The 17,987-nt window shown below is 59.7% G+C and overlaps 1 protein-coding gene across 2 annotated transcripts; it reads left to right on the top strand.

Annotated features, from left to right (window-relative positions):
* Positions 1–942: 942 nt before the first annotated feature.
* TTLL12 (tubulin tyrosine ligase like 12) lies at positions 943–17,368 on the top strand. 2 transcript variants are annotated; one of them, XM_033118040.1, is made up of 14 exons: positions 943–1,207; positions 4,688–4,863; positions 7,329–7,527; positions 8,343–8,502; positions 8,589–8,722; positions 10,915–10,991; positions 12,060–12,176; positions 12,263–12,457; positions 12,849–12,960; positions 13,756–13,907; positions 14,268–14,349; positions 14,749–14,817; positions 15,239–15,416; positions 15,989–17,368. In XM_033118040.1, the coding sequence occupies exons 1-14, from the start codon at positions 1,025–1,027 to the stop codon at positions 16,138–16,140; spliced, it is 1,986 nt and encodes a 661-aa protein (XP_032973931.1). In that variant the 5' UTR covers positions 943–1,024; the 3' UTR covers positions 16,141–17,368. The 2 variants fall into 2 exon arrangements, with proteins under 2 accessions (XP_032973931.1, XP_032973932.1); XM_033118041.1 differs by having other exon boundaries at positions 15,278–15,416.
* Positions 17,369–17,987: the final 619 nt, after the last annotated feature.

The following is a 17,987-nucleotide window of genomic DNA, read 5'->3' on the forward strand; positions in this document are numbered from 1 at the left end:
GAACAAGTCCTCTAAACTGGCGCATTTTGTTCAAATTCAATTTTAAACTTTTAATCAAAACATTCAGCAACTGAAGCACCAAAAAAACCCACAGAAACCTTCAGCCTTTGAGTCTTGTAGCAAAATAAAATTATTGCAACGTTGCAAACGAGAAGCCAACGAAACACATCCCTTGTGGAAGCGTGGAAGAGGAAGAAACTTTCCTCTGTCCTCAAGGTTCTTTTTGCTGGTCTAATAATCAAACAGACGTGAGACAGGATAACCAAATTTAATACACTTGCTCGTACACAGGGGAACCCCGCATGCATGAGAGTCAGGGACCCCACACACGAGAGGTTCAGAGACACAAAAGGAACGTGGGTATATATGACATTCTGAGCTACAGATGAACTTGTAAGAAAAACCTCCCAGTTTTAATTGCATAAATTTACATCCCCAATCCAAATTTAAGGAATTTGAGAAGGCCTCCTACTTTGCAGCACCTAAATGCGGTGAAGCATTCAAAAGAATCCGAGAGCCCCCTGCCATCTCCAGGCGCCTCCACGTCCGCTCGATGCCAGGGCTGCAGCTCAGCCATACCCCTATCTCTGGGCCTCAGTTTCCCCTTCTGGACAGTCTCTGGCGTCCGTTCCGATTCCGACCGTAGGAGACGCTACAAAGCTTCCTCCCGGCATCCCGCAGGGCAGCCGAGGAGGAAAGAGAAAGCCCCCCCCCAGCGCGCGTGCGCACACGCCAGCAACGCGGGCCACAAACGCGGCCCCTCCCGCGCAGGCTCGCGCGCCCACGCACGCGCACTCGCGCACGCGCCCCTCCCACAGACGGCCCCCGGGCTCCCAGGGTCCCGCCCCCAGCCTCGCGCCCCCGCCGTCCCGCCGCGAGCCGGCTGGGCGGGCGTGCGTGCTTGCGTGCGGGCGGTGGGCGGGGGCGCGGGAGCCCGGCGGAAGGCGGCGCGGCGGGCGGGCCGAGCGTGGCGGCTGGGCCTGCAGGCTGCGGCGGCGCTGGGCTTGGTGCTGCTGGAGGCGCCATGGACGCGAACGGGGGGCTGGTCGTGACGCCGGAGTCGGCACCCAGCTCGGAGCAGGGCCCGGAGCCGGAGGAGGACGCGCTGGCCCAGGCCGAGTTCGCGGCGCTGCACGGCCGGGCGCTGCGCGCGTCGGGGGTCCCGGAGCGGTACTGGGGACGCCTCCTGCACAAGCTGGAACACGAGGTGCGGGCCGGGCGACGCGGGGAGAGCAGGGCGCCGGGCCGGAGGACCCGGGTGCAGAGCGGTCCCTGGGCACCTCGGGGGTGGACCGCTCGGGACCCTGTACCAGGAAAGTGTGGTCTGCGGGCGGGCCCTGGCCCGGGAACTGCGGGGAGGCCTCCTGGGGACCGCGTGCCGACGAGGCTGGGAGGCTGTCCCGGACTCGCTGTGGGAACGCGCGTTTTCACCGCGCTTGTGCCCAGCGGGGCAGGCCGCGGTGAGACCCACGCATGTATGTCCCCCGCAGAGTTGGGGGCAGCCTGGGTGGGTCAGGCGGGAGAAGCCGTAGAGGCTTGATGATGAAGAGCCAGGAGAGCTGTGGTGACCGACGTAGACTTTGCCTCCTTGGCAGTGAGGAGCCATCTAAAGTTTGGGACCCAACAGTGGCCGCCAGAGACCTGTACCTGTGGCTCGGGTCCTGCCGCCGCACCTGGGGCTGGGCCAGGGCTGCCTTGGAACCTGGAGCTACAATGAACTTGGGTTCCTGTTGTGTGCCAGGCCTCTGCAGAGTTCCCCACAGCTGTGAGGAGTGAGAGTCAGCCATCCCCATTGTACAGCTCAGAAAACAGAGGCTGGGGGAGAGGAAGTGACTCCCCCAAGGTCTGTCAGACGTCAGAACTGGAAGCTCTTTTTCAGCCACTGCCTCGGGGAGAATGGGAACCCCAGGAATTTGTGTGGCTTTGACGGAGTAACAGAAGCCTTCCATGTTTCCTCATTTGATGTGAGCCCGGCTCACCCTCATTTTGCAGATTAAAGAAAACTGACTGTGGGAGATGGAGAAGGAATCTAAAGAAAAATGGAAAGGTCTTAGGTGCTTCTACTTTCTCTCCCTTTTTGTGGCAACGGCTCCATTCTGCTGACCATCTGCTGTAGGCCTCCAAAGGGTCTCCCGGCGGGTCCTGGCTAAGGGGGTGTGGACCCTGGTGTTTGGTAGTTTGCCCAGGTGCTGAAACCAGAACACATTCACAGGCCAGCTGGTTGGGCCTTCTCCTTAGTTGGAATGAGGCTCCCCTTCAGGGGGCTGCCTCCTGGGGCCAACACAGAGGAGCAGCAGGTGATTGATTAGGTGAATTCCAGCGCCAGGAAAAGGGTGTCCCCTGAGCCTGGCTACTGGACAAACCCATCCCTGTCACCCACTTTCTCTGTCTGTAAAATCTGGGTTGGACCAGGTACCTTCCTGCTCAAAACACAGGTAGTTGCTGTAAAAAAGAGACAGTGTCAGCGGCAGACAAACTGTACATACCTATATTTTCTGACAGTGGTTTTCCTTCCCTTAATGACTTGTCTTCCGCCAGCATTTCCTGAGCACTTGCCCCGGTCCCAGGCCTGTGCTGGGGTTGGGAGAAGGCCCTAGCAGTTTGTCAGTGAGGATAAGAAGTCCTCGAGTACCTGGGTGAAAGGAGTTTGATGTGGGCACACCTGGCTCCAGCCCAGCCAGCCTCCATGGGCAGCAAACCCTCAGTCGCCTACCTTAGCCTCCATCTAGAAAGTGGGGACAGTGAAACACGGCCCCGGCTCCCACTGTCTCGGTGGGGAGGCATGAGCTAAGTTTCAGCCAGTACCCAGCACAGAGTGGGCAGTCCCCTCTGCCCTGTTCGCTGTTGCTCTGCTGAGGGGCAGCCGGTGTTTTTCCATGACCCTCCCTGCCATCATGGGTTACAGGCAGAGCTGTGAGTCACCACTTTGCTAGACCCAAACCTGCAGTCTTTGTTCTGAGTGAAACAGGTGTGGGGGAGGGCACACACTAGCAGAACAGGCACCTGCCCACAGAGGAGTGGGGCCACCTCAACCCCCAGCAAGGCCGGCCAATGACCCTGGAGCCTTGCCTAAAAAAATCCGGTTCCCTTGGAAAGGATGGGGAAAGTATTATAACGTAAATTCCAACTCTTTTCCTGTCTGCATGAACCTCCCGGTCCCACCATGAAGGAATTGTGGTCACTCCCGCTCAAAACTGGGGAGAAGCCAGACGTGAGGCAGGTCCTCTGTCCCCAGGCTGCCTGCCTTCCCGTCGGGTTTGGGCTTGAGGGCTGGGGACTTGGGGTTCTGGGTGGAAGCTCAGAGTGTAAACTCCAGCCCTGTGAGCTGCTTTCCTAATCTGTAACCTGGAGGTACAGTGGTGGCCTCCCCTGGCTCTGTGAGGTTCGAGGAGAACCCAGAAAGTGCCTGAGCTCCCTTGCCTTTGGATGAACCTGGTCTCCACAGCCCTCTGTCTGCCCCTGGCCCTTGGCTCTCACAGCTCCCTGCCTGGAGCCCTTTCACCACCACCCCACAGGTTTAAATCTCCCCCTTCCAGTGCTCACCTCTGATTATGTCTCCTCCATAAAATCTTCCTGGCTGTCCACTTCTCGCACCATTTACCTGGTCCTCTCTATTTCGCTCTGCCACTCAGCCGTGAGCTCCCTGGGCGAGATCATGCGTGTTTCACCTTCACACCCCCAGAGTGCCTATGCTGCCCAGCACACAAAGCTGCTTGTGCCAGGCTAGCTAGCTGCCTTCAGCTGCTGGGGTGATTTTTCCTTCTGTTTAGTTTTAATAGAGTTGTGAGAAATAGGTTTTTCGGGTCGGGGACTGGCCTTTGTTGAGTCCCTGCGCTCTCCTGGAGGGTGGGGGACACCCCCTTCCCAGGGGAGAGACCAGCCTCAGAAGTGGAAGGGTGGCAGCAAGTGCTTACAGAGCCAGCTTAGGTTCTAGCACTTTATGTGTGTTAATCATTAATCTTCCCAGCAGTTCTCTGCGGTAGGTCGTACTGTGCCCATTTTATGGATGGACGAACAGAGGCACGGCGCGGTTCAGTGACTTGTTCAAGGTCACGTAGCCTGGCTCCAGAGCACACAAGTGGCTGACTCATCCTCTTTATCCGCCGCACGTGGCTGACAGTTGTCCTTTGCCAGGGAAGCTCGAGGCCCAAGGCCCTTATCTTCCTAGCCCAGGACCTCAGGAGATTAGTCCCAGGCCATGCTTTGTGCAGGCCTGGCCTACTTGGCTGGGCTGGCACTGAGGCCACAGAGACTCGCTTTCCTCTGAGTTGCCTCAGCCGCCCTGGTGTTGGATTGGTTCCTCTGGTACAAGCAAAATTGGGGTGTGATCCCTGGCCACCAAGATCCTGACTTCCATGTACTTCTAGTGTGACTAGAGCCACCCCTGTGCCTTTGGGGCCTCATTTTCCCTGGAAAATGGGGCCAGACTCGATATCATTTGGACACATGCATGCAGGCCCAGCTCCAAGAATGGGTCCCGTGGAGTGAGGGGCCCTGGCTGACAGCGCCAGTGACAGCGGGGTAGGTGAGGTCCCAGTTCTGTCCGATTTCTCCAGGAGCTTGTTTCCCACCCGTGAAATGGGCAGTTGGGCAGTAAATAGGTCCTTCTCCTGAGGGGTTTAGTTTGTCCCTGAGGCGAGGGTTCAGGGTGGGGTACCCTGCCAACACGCCCTGCTATGGCCCCCAGGTTTTCGACGCAGGGGAGATGTTTGGGATAATGCAAGTGGAAGAAGTGGAGGAGGAAGAGAGTGAGGATGAGGCAGCCCGGGAAGAGCGCACGAAGAAGCCCAACCCGGGCATCGAGCTCTGCTACAAGGTCATCGTGACCAACGAGAACGGGCTCCAGGCGGCCGACCCCAACAGGTAGGAGCCTAGGCGGGACACCCGGCACCCGCACCATGGCTCTCAGGGCCAGGCTTCCTTTTAGGGAGGTTTCACCGAGGCCGTCGCCATTGGGGAAAACCGTAATTGTAGGCACCGTGCTTCCAGCTAGACGTTAGGGTCATCGTTGGCTCCAGCGCTGATGGCGCCCCCATGTTAGCCGTGTTTCATACCATCCTGGGAGCAGCCTCTTCACGTCACACCTGTCACAGTGGTTTCGCAACGGAGGTGTGATAAGTGCTGATTTTGTTGAAACAGGAAGGACTCGCCCAAGGTCACACAGCTGACTGAGAGTGGGTATCGGACCCAGGACAGCCTTGCTCATGAGCCGGCTGTTCCAAGCCCCTGGGCTTCTCCCGGTCCTGCTGAGGCTGTCCCTGAGTGGAGTCCGGGAAGCCGCACTTACCGTGCTCTCCAGGGCTTTGCAGGAACGGGAGGGGCGTGGTCTCAGTCCGCAGGTGAGGATGCTAAGGCCCAGAGCAGGCCTGGGCCTTGCCCAGGGCCACGTCATAGACAGGGCAGAGCTAAAGCCCGGCTGGGCTTCCTGCCTCCACGGCCAGGACAGGCCTCCATTCCCCTCTGCCAATCTGTTAGAACCTTGCGGAAGAACTAACTTTCTGGCTTCAGGATCCTGGGGCCCTGCGTCCATTGCTCTTCAGGGAAGAGTCTGTCCGCCTTCACCAGCCCATGATGGGGTGGGAGTGGCCCCACAGGTAATTATAGCAGCCAGGCACCTCCACCCACATGCTCTCTGACTCAGAAACTTGCAGGCTGGCCTTTGTCATTAAGTTCAGTACAGCCAACCCCCACGTGCGCCTGCTCCGTTGCCACCTGTGCTGGCTCCAGGGCCCAGGCCCAGGCAAATCAGACACAGCGGCCACCTCGAGGGGCTCACTGCCACTCAGCGCCCTTCACATGCCACCACCAGGCAGGTTTGGGAGGAGGTGGGATAGCCTCCTGGGCTGGAGCCCTCCCTGTCCCTGGGCCTCTCTCCCCCCAGGCCTCTGAGTCTGCCCAGTTGCCAGGCCCCAACCTCCACCGTCTCTCCCACACCTGCCGTGTACAGCACCTCTCGTGTGTATTTGCCCAAGGTCACGCCCAGGTATCCACTTTGAAGGCCTGGCTCTGCTTCCTCGCGCAGCCATAAACTAAGCAGGAGGACAGGCAGAAATCTTCATTTGTTAGAGGATATACAAAGTGATACAATTGTCCCTCAGTGTGCATGGGGCACAGGTTCCAGGATCCCCTTGGATCCCCAAATCCAAAGGTGCTCAAGTCCCTCGTATAAAACGCCGTAGTATTTGTGTATCACCTACGCACATCCTCCCGTGTACTTTAAATCATCTCTAGGTTACCTATAATACCTAATGCAACGTAAGTGCCACGTAAATGGTTGTTATGCTGTATTGTTTAGAGAACAGTGACAAGAAAAAAGTCTGTACCTGTTCAGTACAGACAACCATCGTAGGCCTGACGACGTAGTACCCACGTCGGCAACAATGGAAGGTTTTTATTTGCAAATATTTGTTCTATGAGGTTGGTTGGGTCCGCGAATGTGGGACCTGTGGATATACAGGAGGGCCGACTGTATAAGCACAAAAATTACGGCCGAACGTGCCGCCCAACCTGGGACCTGGAACACCTGCTGTTCCTATAGTTTCAGCGCGGGGGCGGGTGAGGGCCCCTTTGCCCACCTGTTTGTGTGGAGCCTCCTGGTCGTGTCCAGGCAGCCGTGTCCTGGGAGGCAGGGCGTGGGCATGGCCTCATCCTCTGCCACAGCACCACGGCGGTTGTGCACAGGCTGTACAGCTGGCCCACCCGGGTTCCTCCACGGAACCGGAGTGTGTGGGCTGCAGGTGTCCATACATGGGGGAGCTTGAAGCTTCTCCCCAAAAAAGGCCTGCTGCTCCCCAGGAAGCGCCCAGAAGTCTCGGACGGGCACGCGTGAGCTCCGCCTGGCAGCCCCTTTGGGCATCTGCCTGCTGCTGGCCTCCCAGTGGTGCAGTCTTTGCTGAGCACCGGCCACGGGCCAGGCTGCAGGTAGCGGGGGTGGGGGTGGGGGGCGTGGGCCTGTCCTCCCGCAGTTCTGAGCCCAGTGGAGGACACTCGCTGTTACAGTGATTGCTGGAATAATCACAACGTACGCAAGTACTTGGTGTACAGTCAGCACGTAGTGTGTTCTGTCTCATTTGATCCTGGTATCAGCCTGGTGATAGGACGTAGAGACCCTGTTGTCCTGTGTTAGAAACTAGGACAGGGAGAGAGGGCCACACAGTAAGCGGTCAGCAGAGCCCAGACTCCCACCCAGGCCCACGGGTGCCGGGGAGAGCGAGTCTCGAGGGCAGGGTCCGGGCCGCAGCCCCAGGCCTCTTCATCCTCGTCTGCCGCCTCTTCCGCCCTTGCTGTGCCCACGTGGCCGTCTCACCTGCTGTCGCCTGTGCCCACAGCATCTTCCTCATTGACCACGCCTGGACGTGCCGCGTGGAGCACGCCCGCCGACAGCTGCAGCAGGTCCCTGGGCTGCTGCACCGCATGGCGAACCTGATGGGCATTGAGTTCCACGGTGAGCTGCCCACCGCCGAGGCCGTGGACCAGGTGCTGGAGGAGATGTGGAAGTTCAACCAGACCTACCAGCTGTCCCACGGGGTGAGTGGGCAGCCAGGCCCCAGGGGAGGCAGAGGACAGGGCTGGCAGGCGGCCAGGAGAGCCCCGACCCAGCCCGGGGGCCGTTACCCCACAAGTGAGCAAACCCACCTTCTCCTGTGGCCCATTGAAACACCTTCGTTCCCTGTGACTTCATTGGGGGCGTGTTCCTCTTTTCCTTGGACCAGCCAATGCCAGGCCCCCAGGGGTCTGTGCAGCCTTTGAATTCACAGGACACAGCCCTCAGACCCCTGGGTTTGGGCCCAGTGACTCAGCTGCCTCTTTCCTGGGGTCTTCTGGTTTTGTCACCCTCTAAAAAGGCCTCAGTGGTCCTCACTGCCTTCAGTAGAAGAGTTGAGTCCTATTAGCACATGTCCTCAGGCTTTTGTCACCCCACTCCCAGAATCCCTGGACTCACCTTAGGCTCCAGCCCCCACAACTTTTAGGTTGGGAGAAGACAAAAGTTGTTTCTCATGATCTCAGCTTAGATGTTGCCGCCTCCAGGGAGCCTCCCCCAAACTGCAAGTCTCCCCTCATTCTTCCCTAACCACACACACAAGACCAAACACATCCATGTGACTAGTGGGTTAAGCGGCTTGTTTCCATGTGCCGTTAGCACGCTGGTGGTCACCCTGCGGTCCCTGGCCTGTGCCTGGTTTGTCAGGGCAGGGCCGTTGTCACGGAGGCCTCAGGTTAAAGGGCTCAGGGGTTTGTGTTAAAGCTGCAGGCCCAGAGGTGGGCATAGACGAGTGGGCAGCTGGTGTTGGGTGTGGGCGGGCGGGCCGAGGGACAGGGCCCGGTGTGTGCTCTGCCCCCAGACGGCCGAGGAGAAGGTGCCCGTGTGGTACATCATGGACGAGTTCGGCTCGCGCATCCAGCACTCGGACGCGCCCAGCTTTGCCACTGCGCCCTTCTTCTACATGCCACAGCAGGTGGCGTACACGCTGCTGTGGCCCCTGAGGGACCTGGACACAGGCGGTAAGTCGGAGCCCGCCCCACCTGGGAGAATGGCCCCAGCCCGGGCCTCCTGGCGGCCTCTGACGGGCGCGTGTGTCTCCGTGCAGAGGAGGTGACCCGGGATTTTGCTTATGGAGAGGCAGACCCTCTGATCCGGAGGTGCATGCTGATGCCCTGGGCCCCCGCTGACATGCTGGAGCTCAGCTCCTGCACGCCCGAGCCGCCCGCCGAGCACTACCAGGTAGGAGCCTACACCCCTTCTCCTCCAGCCCCTGCACCCGTTTGCCTGGTGGCTTCTGGAACCTCCTCCAGTCACCAAATATTAGTGAACACCACCTGGCTACTATGGGAGGTGGAGAAGAGCTTGGGAGCTCAGGAGAGAACACCAGGGTCCCTGATGCTGGGAAGTGTATTTCCAGAAGGTCGGGTGAAGCTGGCTTTTCGCGGTCAGTGCTGTTGTTCTCGTTTTTGTTTCCTCATCTCCTGACACTTCCCTCCCCAGGGATGGCAAGGCACTGTACGCAAACACTGTGTGGTACAGTTTCCAGCACACAGTAGGCCCTCAACAAGTTGTCATTGTCATGGGTAAGAAAGGTTTCAGTCCATGGGCAGCTTCTCAGTCAGGGCCCCGCTGGGACCCAGGCGGCCCCCTCACAGGTGTGACGGTGACAGTTAATGCGGGGCCTGGTACCTGGGATGGGGTGGGCCACGTTAGCCGGCCAGGGTTAGGGGGGCTGAGGGCAGAGAGGAAGTGGAGCCTAAGGAACACAGCCACTGCCAGGACCTTGCAGGGCTGCACAGGGGTTCAGACTCGGGCCCCTCCGTCCCCTGCCCTCCAGTGTCCTGCCGCTGCTTCTTATTGGCTGGTCCCGATGGAAACCAGGCAACGAGAGAGCCTGTGCCAAGCACTCTAGGGGCACTCTACTGTAATCTTTACTGAATAGGACTTACAGGCCTATTTTTATCTTCATTTTACTGAGGGTGAGGAAACTGAGGCACGAGGAGGTTAAATAACGTGCCAAAGGTCACACGGCTGGTGGGAGAACTGGAGTCCAAACTGAGAGAGGCCTGATAGCTTGTGAGCAGAAGCCACACACCTCCCCACCGGTCCCCCCACCCCCACGATGTTGAGGCTGTCCCGCCCCCACTGGCATCTCAGCCACTGACTGACTGCCTCAAAGGATTGTGGGAAGGAGGAAACAAAGTGACTGGAGTTAGAGTGGGAAGCGTGTGGTGCCGGCTGTGCTGTGCGTGCTGCTGACACGGAGAGGCTGGCGTACGGAGGTCCTACGGCTCCTTTCACCTCGAATTCATCTAAGCCAGTGGGGGTGGAACTAACCATGCTGAAGACACGTGACCACCATCTCGGCTCGGAGCTGTGTTTCAGAGGCTCGTAGAAGACGTGTGCCTAGTAGTTGCTTAGGAAACTTTAGGAAAAGTGAGTGAATACAAAGGGGTGCAGCTTAAGAATGGCTTAGAGACCAAGACTTCCTGATCTTGAGGTTGTTAAAGGAACATGAATTAAAATTAGTCTATTTTTCCTTGGGAGGTAAGAGGCCAAACACCGGTTGTCTAAAGTGTCCTGGCTTTGTCCTCATTGGACCCGTCTGGGTTGGGCCTGTGCTCAGGGCCCTGGAGTTGCCTGTATTAGGTACCTGTTGCCAGGTAACAAATAACTCCAGCTTCAGACAGCAAACACTTATTATCTCACACACTTTCTGTGGGCCGGGAGTTGGGGAGTGGCTCAGCCGGGTGCTTCTGTCTGGGTCTCTCTGAGGCGCTGTCAGCCAGGCCACGTCATCGGAGGCGTGATGGGCCCGAGGACCTGCTTCCACCCACGTGGTTCCTCACATGCCTGGCAAGGTGGGGCTGGCTCTTGGCGGGTGGCCTCGGTCCCTCCCCACGTGGGCCTCTCCACGGGGCTGCTTGAGCGTCTCACGACCTGGCAGCTAACTTGTCTCAGAGCAGCGATCCGAGGAGGAAGCCACAGGGCCTTTGGTGAAACGCCATGGTTGTTCCACTTTCTTTCTGTTTGTTAGAAGCAACTCATCCAGTCCACGTGCAAGGGGAGATGAATTAAGGTCCTCCGAAGGGAATGCCAAAGAGCTGCTGGGCATGTTTGAAGCCACCACACTGCTTAAGCTCAGAATAGCCTTGGGGGTTCCCCGGGGGCCAGGCAGCCCCCTCCTGGGGTTTGGAGGTAGCCGGAGAGAAGGTTCTTTGGACACAGAACAGGCTGTTCAGCACCTGAGGGGCCTTGAGCCCTAGAATCGCGGGGTGGGGGCGGTGCCGGGGCATCTGGGAAAGGCTCCACCTGCGGTCTGGGGGGACCTCCGAGTCCTAAAGCCCTGGTGTGCCAGGGTGGGGGAGGCGTGTGTTCCCTTGCTCCCTTTCTCAAAGGTCTGTTTCTACCTCCACTGTGTTTCCTTCCAGGCCATTTTGGAGGAAAACAAAGAGCAGCTGCCTGTCGCCGTTGATCTGGTGACGTTTCCCCGCGACCACGTCTTCAGGTGCGTGCCCTCTCAGCTGGCATTGGGGCTTTGCCTCAGTCACTTCACTCACACACTCCCGCAGTCCCCACAGCTCAGGGAGCCACTCAGGTCTGCTCTGTCGTGCAGCACGACAGTGACAGATGCCAGGGTGGAGTTCTTAGGATCACAGAGACAGTGCTGTGAAAAGCGAGGATGAGCGAGAGTGTGTTCATCTGGTCCTAAGCGCTGCCGGGCCTGTGCACGTGGGGCGCCTGGGAAAGGCCCCTGGGCTGCCAGGCGGGGCCGTGGCCAGGCAGGCAAGCCCAGGCGGCCCCCCGTCGAAGCAGACGCTCCACTCTGCAGGGGAGGAAGTGGAGGTGCAGAGCCCCCCACCCCCAGCAGTGGAGAGCAGGCTGGGCCGGTCCAGCTCGGCAGGCAGACTGGCCTCTGCCTCCAATGGGACCCCTCTCTCTGGCTGCCCAAACCTGGTCCAGCCACAAACCGCAGCACGCTGCACTCGACCCCTTCCGGTGGGTCCTGGGAGTTTCCTCTCCTTCCCTGAGGCCATTGCCCCAGCCCAGGCAGCCCATGGGCTCTTCCCAAGGCCCACTGCCCAGCGTCCCGGCACCTCCTCAGGGCCAGAGGCCTGCTCAGTTCCTGCTCTAGCTCCTTCCTTCTGTTCCTCCCCTGAAACAACACGGTCCGAGCTCGGCTCCCTCCTGCCTCTGCCTCAGCCCCGTTGCTTTCAAAGGGCAGCTGTCTCCCCCACTGCCTGCAGACAGGCTCCCAGGCCCTGTCCACAACTGCACGGGGGGGCACCAGCGAGCACCAGTGTGGATGAAGGCCTCGTCTGGGGCACCAGCTCCCTTCTCACATACCAAGTTCTTAGTGTGTCCATGGGAAATTGCTAGTGTTGCCCTCTTTCCACTTGGGAAGAAAGAGCCCGCCTTTGTTACACACTCAGGTTTTCCCGTCTCATTGTAACAATAAGTGTGAGCCCGTCTTACGAGGGGAACCTGGGGTCGTGAGGGTCCGAGTTGCCCCACTATTCAGCAGACAGGCGGCTCTAGGCCTGGCTGTCTGGCCCCAGCCCACCTCTCCCTGCAGGGTCTACACGGACGTGCAGCAGGTGCTAAGCCACCTCACCCACCCACGCTTCACCTTTACCCAGAGTGAGGCGGACGCCGACATCCTCTACAGCTTCTCTCACTTCAAGGACTACAGGTGAGGCACCCCCCACCGGGCGCCGGCCACTGGCCCCAGAGCCCCTCGCGGCCCCCTGAGCCAGTCACACCTGCTCGGCCCCACAGGAGGCTCAGCCAGGAGAGGCCCCATGTGCTGCTGAACCAGTTCCCCTGCGAGAACCTGCTGACGGTGAAGGACTGCCTGGCCTCCATCGCGCGCCGGGCAGGGGGCCCCGAGGGCCCGGCCTGGCTGCCCCGCACCTTCAACCTGCGCACAGAGCTGCCCCAGTTTGTCAGCTACTTCCAACAGCGGGAGAGGCGGTAGGCACCCCCACCTTGCCCCCGCCCCTCCATGGACCCATGCAGCCCCCACCAGACCTGTACCTGTCCTTACACTGCCCAGGCTGCTCCTTAGCTGAGCACCTACTATGTGCAGGCCCCGATGCTGGGAGCCATGGCCGCTGAGCGCTGCAGCCACGCACAGCTGCCATGGAGTCCAAGCCTCTGCTAGAGCCGGTCATCCACCAGAGCGCAGCCCCCTTGGCTCCAGCGAATGCCTTCTTAGTACCCAAGGCCCAGCCTCTGACCTCTCTGCTGTGACACTTTCCTCCGTCCCCTGAGGAGGCCGCGTGTCCCTCTCCTGCCACGTCCTGGGGGTGTTGCCTGAGAGAGTGGGCCCAGCATGCAGCCTAGCCGGCCTCTCTGCTCCCAGGGGCGAGGACAACCACTGGATCTGTAAGCCCTGGAACCTGGCCCGCAGCCTGGACACACACGTCACTAAGAGTCTCCACAGCGTCATCCGGCACCGCGAGAGCACCCCCAAGGTGGGCCCTGGCCCTGTGTGTGAGGGGTGCTGGGTACACAGGCCAGCCATGGGGGGAGCCTGGGGACTGGTGTCGAGGGCCTGAGCGGGGGGCCTGGTGTCCGCAGTGATGGGCGTCGGCTCATGGGAGTCTCTGAAGCCCCCACCCCACTCCTTCACTGCCCTGCCCGCAGGGGCACTGCGTGACATCCAGGGGAGAGGAGAGAGCCTCAAGCGGGGTGACCCTAGTGTGTCTGACCTGAGTCACCACACGTTGCACCACAGGTGACCGTACAGCAGCCAGGAGATGGTCCCGCCAGGACAGGGAGCCCCTCGTGGCCCTGTGCAAAGGTGCCATAGTGACGTGGGGCACGTTAGACGCAGTGTCGGGGACACGGGATCATGCACGTGGCAGAGTCCCGGGGAAATGTGCCACAGGATGGTCACTGGACACTGGCAGGGTGGGGTAGGGAGCCAGTGGATTTGGGCTGAGAGTGTGCATTCAGCTTCCAAACCCTAAAAACTGGTGGGATCTTTTCCTTCAGTTAAAGTAAAGGAGATAAAGAACGTGTCCCAACTTATACGGCTGTGGAAGGGCAGAGGAAGAAGGGAAGCTCAGGTGTGGGTCCCTCCACGGACGCCCTGGGACTGGGGCGGAAGGGGCTGCGAGAGCGTGCCTGTTCCTCCGGGATGTGGGGACGGCATGTGAACGTACCACGCGCGCGAGTGCACAGCCAGCAGGTTGGGGTGCCTCTGGGGTGCTCTGTCCTGGCCGAGGTGAGTTGAGAGCTGCCTTGAGCCTGCATCTGTCCTCCAGGTTGTGTCCAAGTACATTGAAAGTCCTGTCTTGTTCCTTCGAGAAGACGTGGGGCGGGTGAAGTTCGACATCCGCTACATTGTCCTTCTGCGGTCGGTGAAGCCCCTGAGGCTGTTCGTATATGACGTGTTCTGGCTGCGATTCTCCAACCGGTAACTGGGGAGACTGGCCAGGGGCGGGGCCGGGGACTCTTGAACAGAATCAGAAAGCCTGCACTGGAGCTCCTTCGCCACGCACCCAGCAGGGCACCCCGCCGAGCCCGGTTCTGCTAAATGGCCGGAATGCTTGCCCTGCCCACGCCAACCACCATAGGGGTGTGAGCGCGCCTGGGAAAATGGGCACCAACACCTGTGGGTTGCGATGATGTGTATGGGCCTCCAGGGAGTCCACACAGTTAGTCGTGAGGGGGCCGTGGGGGAACTGGTGCCCAGCTGGGGGGCTCTGAGCACCCCTACTTCTCAGACGTGGCCGTGCTTGGGACCCACTCAGGGGTTTGTCTGCCCGTCCTGCAGGCCCTTCGCACTCAACGACCTGGACGACTATGAGAAGCATTTCACTGTCATGAACTACGACCCGGAAGTGGTGCTGAAGCAGGTGGGGGCCTGGTGGGACCTGCAGACCCAGACCCCACCCCACCCCCCGCAGCTTGTCTTCTGGGCAGGCTATGTAGACAGAGGAGCTGCCTGCTGGCACCTGCTTTATGTCAAACAGTGGTGTGTCACTGAGGCTCACAACAGTCCTGCAAAGTAAGCTTGTGGGGCAGGGAGTCTTGTCCCATCTTACAGATGGAGACACTGAGGCTCCGAGAAGTAAATCTGCTTGTCCAGAGTCACAGTGAGATCCAGAGCTCAGACCCAATCTTCTGCCTCCCTCCCATCTGTGCCCTGAGGTGGGATCTGGACAGGCTGCTGGCGCTGACCTGTGGCCCCAGTGAATGTCAGAGGCTCCACATCAAGGTGGGGCAGAGTATGACGGGCCCTATGTCTGTCGCAGGTGCACTGTGAGGAGTTCATCCCTGAGTTTGAGAAGCAATACCCAGAATTTTCCTGGAAGAGCGTCCAGGTGAGTCCTGAGCAAAGCTGGAGGGTCCTGGGCTGGCATCAGGTGGTGTCGGTCTGCCATCTCTGGGTGGTCCTGCTCCTCCCACCCAGACTGGTGACGAGACGGTGTGGGGTGACCTGGAGGGGCATTCAGGATACGCTTGGGACACACACATCCACAGGCTGGCCTCCACGGTCTGGAGTGGGAGTTTTCAGTGCAGAGGGGAGCATGGGGGCTCCAGGGCAGCAGACAGGCAGGTTTGCAGTATGTGGACGCCAGGAGTGAGAGGGACGTGTGTCAGGCAGAGGTGGCTGTGGCCGGGTCTGGAGACATGAAGGACGTAGGGGGAGGTGACTGTAGCCATTTGGGGCTTGGGGCTCGGGAAGGGGCAGTGAACCTCATATTGAGAGGCTGACCTGGGGGACTGACCCCAGCATGATAGCCACGTAGGCTCCCTGATCCTGCCTCACTTGGTCCCCAGGCTGAAATCTTCCAGGCCTTCACTGAGCTGTTCCAAGTGGCATGTGCCAAGCCACCCCCTCTGGGCCTCTGCGACTACCCCTCGTCCCGGGCCGTGTATGCCATCGACCTCATGCTGAAGTGGGACGGCCATCCAGATGGTGAGGGGGGCTCCCCATAACCCACCCACACACACCCCCAAAGCCCATTGTCCAGCCCTCCCCACACCAGCACCCCTCCCACCCCCCAGGAGCAGAGAGGGCATCAGGGGTCAGTGCTGCCCAGGTTATCCTTTGCCCCTCGTTAGCCAGGAGATGTGAGTCCGGGGAGGCCCCCTGCTGAGGCGCGCTGGCCTGCAGGGCAGAGTGGAAACAGGACGGGCAGGTGGGCTGCAGTGGCGTTGGAGAGAACCCACAAGGAAAAGGAACCCTGTGCAAAAGGCAGAGGGAGCGGGCAGCCCTAGGTGGCCGCCCTCGGCTCCAGAGTCCCCAGGGGCCGAGCCCACCCCACGCCGGGCCTGCGGCTCCACTCCTCTTTTGGACTTAACGTCTGAGCTGTGTGTGGTGGCTCACAGGACTCCTAGGGCCCGAGGCAGCTCCAGTCTTTTCCCCGGGAGGAGCAGGCTTTGGGCCAGACCCCCCTCCCCAAGAAGCCAGGAGAGCCAAGTTCAGGCCTTCCCTGGCCCCCAGCCCACCCTCCCAAGAGTGAGCTGTTCTGTGCTTTGTGCCCTCAGGGAAGCGAGTGATGCAGCCACAGATCCTGGAGGTGAACTTCAACCCGGACTGTGAGCGTGCCTGCCGGTACCACCCGACCTTCTTCAACGACGTCTTCAGCACCCTGTACCTGGACGAGCCCAGCAACTGCCACGTCACCCGCATCGTCTAGGTGCCCGCTGGCCCTCTGCTTGTGCTTGCCGTGGGCGGATTCCAGCCTCGGGTCTCTGAGGTGCTTCTGCAAAGTCCCCCGTCCTCTGCCCCTCTGGGCACAGGCAGGCCATGTCCCAGTATCACAGCCCGGGGGCTCAGGGTCAGTCAGGGTCCCCAGGGCTGAGTGCCAGGCTGCTGTCTACTCTGTCCTCAGCACCGTCTGTGCTGCGATATCCTCAGCTCAGCCCAGGCATTTATTGCTGAAAGTCTGGTGCCTGGGGTGTTGGCGACCGAGAGGTTTTGGGGAGCATGATGAGGTGTCCTCAGAAACAGGGTTCCCCAGGAGTGCCTGTTGGGGCCCAAACGTTAACACGGCCGTTCCGGCTCTTCTCCAGAGTCTGCTCGTGCCCTGTGGCTCCCGGAGCAGAGCCAGGGTCCCACGCTCTTCCCCCCGGGGCCCTGCGTGACAGGCACCCCCAGAATGCCCTGGGGAACCTGCTAACCAGACCCAGCCTTCTCGCCCCCCACCCCCACCCCAGTCTACCGGAACCTGCACCAGCACACCTCCACCTTGTGTTGCCGTAGCCTTTCCGTTTGTCAAGGGCCGGCCCATCCTCCTGGTCCCTGTGGACCCAGTGGCCTGCCTGGCACTGCACTGGTTCCGCCTTTGGGTTTGGGTTTGGAGACGGGGATTTGGGGCAAGGGACCAGCGTGGGCCGTGGAGCAGCAGACAGTGGATGGCTTCGAAAGACAACTCCACCAAGAGCTTCACGTTAGATGCCATCTTCCCACTAGTCTTGCGTCAAAATGTTTCAATTTTGTTACTTTCATTTATGGGAAGAAAATGTAAAGTTCTCGTTCTTAATGTTGTTTCTGAAATGTGGGGGCAGATGCCAGCATATGTGTCACCACAGTGCGTCCAGTCCCAGGTGGGCAGGTGACCCCAGGGGTGTGAGGCGGCTGCCAGCTGTGTGTGTGTGGGTGTGTGTGTGTGTGTGTGTGTATGCGGTGGGGGTGCTTGTTTCACGCTGAAGCCAACAACAGTCCCTGTCGTGAAACGACTCGGTGGTCCCTCCCATCTCTGTGTGGCTTTGTCTGTCCATCCCTCTGTTACCCAGAACGTCAGCCCTTCCTCCAGCCCGGTAGCAGGTGGGAAACCTCGTCTCTGGTTTTCTCCCTGGGAATGCTGCTGGCGTCCCGTTCCCTACCTAACGGGGTTTGTACCGCAATAAAGTACGTCTTCTGTACGTTGGCCTCCCTTATTCTGTGGGGGCCCTGGGACCACAGGCCTGGCATGGGGTGTCAGCTGCTTGCCTTGCTGGTTGAAGAAAACCAAAACGTCAAAATGTGCACTTAGAGAAATGGGAGAAGAAATAAGATGGCGTTTAGTCCTCTAAGCCCCCGTCTTTGTTCAGTCTGCTGTAACAAAAGGCCATAAACTGGGCGGCATAAACAGCAGACATTTCTTTTTCACAGCCCTGGAGGCTGGGTGTCCCAAGGTCATAGGGCCGGCAGCTTTGGTGTCATGAGGGCCCTCTCCCTGGTTCACAGCCGTCCTCCCTGTGTCCTCACGTGGCAGAAGGGGTGACAGAGTTCTGTGGGGTCTCATAAGGGCACTGATCCCATTTGTGAGGTTTCCATCATGACCCAGTCACCCCACAAAGGCGCCACCTGATACCATCACGTTGGGGATAGGATTTCAACTTACCGATTTGGGGGGACAAACACTCAGATCAGGCCATAGCACTTCCTAACCCAAAGTTTGATTTCCCAGCGCTGGTTCCATTTCAGAGCAGGACGTGGCGGAGACGGGAGCCGAGGCCCATCCTAATGTTAAAACCAACGCCTGGGCGCCTCAGCCGTCCG

Source organism: Rhinolophus ferrumequinum, chromosome 10, assembly GCF_004115265.2.
Source record: "Rhinolophus ferrumequinum isolate MPI-CBG mRhiFer1 chromosome 10, mRhiFer1_v1.p, whole genome shotgun sequence".
Classification (NCBI taxonomy): Eukaryota; Metazoa; Chordata; class Mammalia; order Chiroptera; family Rhinolophidae; genus Rhinolophus; species Rhinolophus ferrumequinum.

What these genes read in the sequence shown, in the direction of transcription:
- TTLL12 (XM_033118040.1), top strand. Translation starts at nt 1,025, where the DNA reads ATGGACGCGAACGGGGGGCTGGTCGTGACGCCGGAGTCGGCACCCAGC. An exon ending in TGCACAAGCTGGAACACGAG is followed by an intron (nt 1,208 to 4,687) that starts GTGCGGGCCGGG and finishes TATGGCCCCCAG; the next exon opens with GTTTTCGACGCAGGGGAGAT. An exon ending in TTCCAACAGCGGGAGAGGCG is followed by an intron (nt 12,458 to 12,848) that starts GTAGGCACCCCC and finishes CTCTGCTCCCAG; the next exon opens with GGGCGAGGACAACCACTGGA.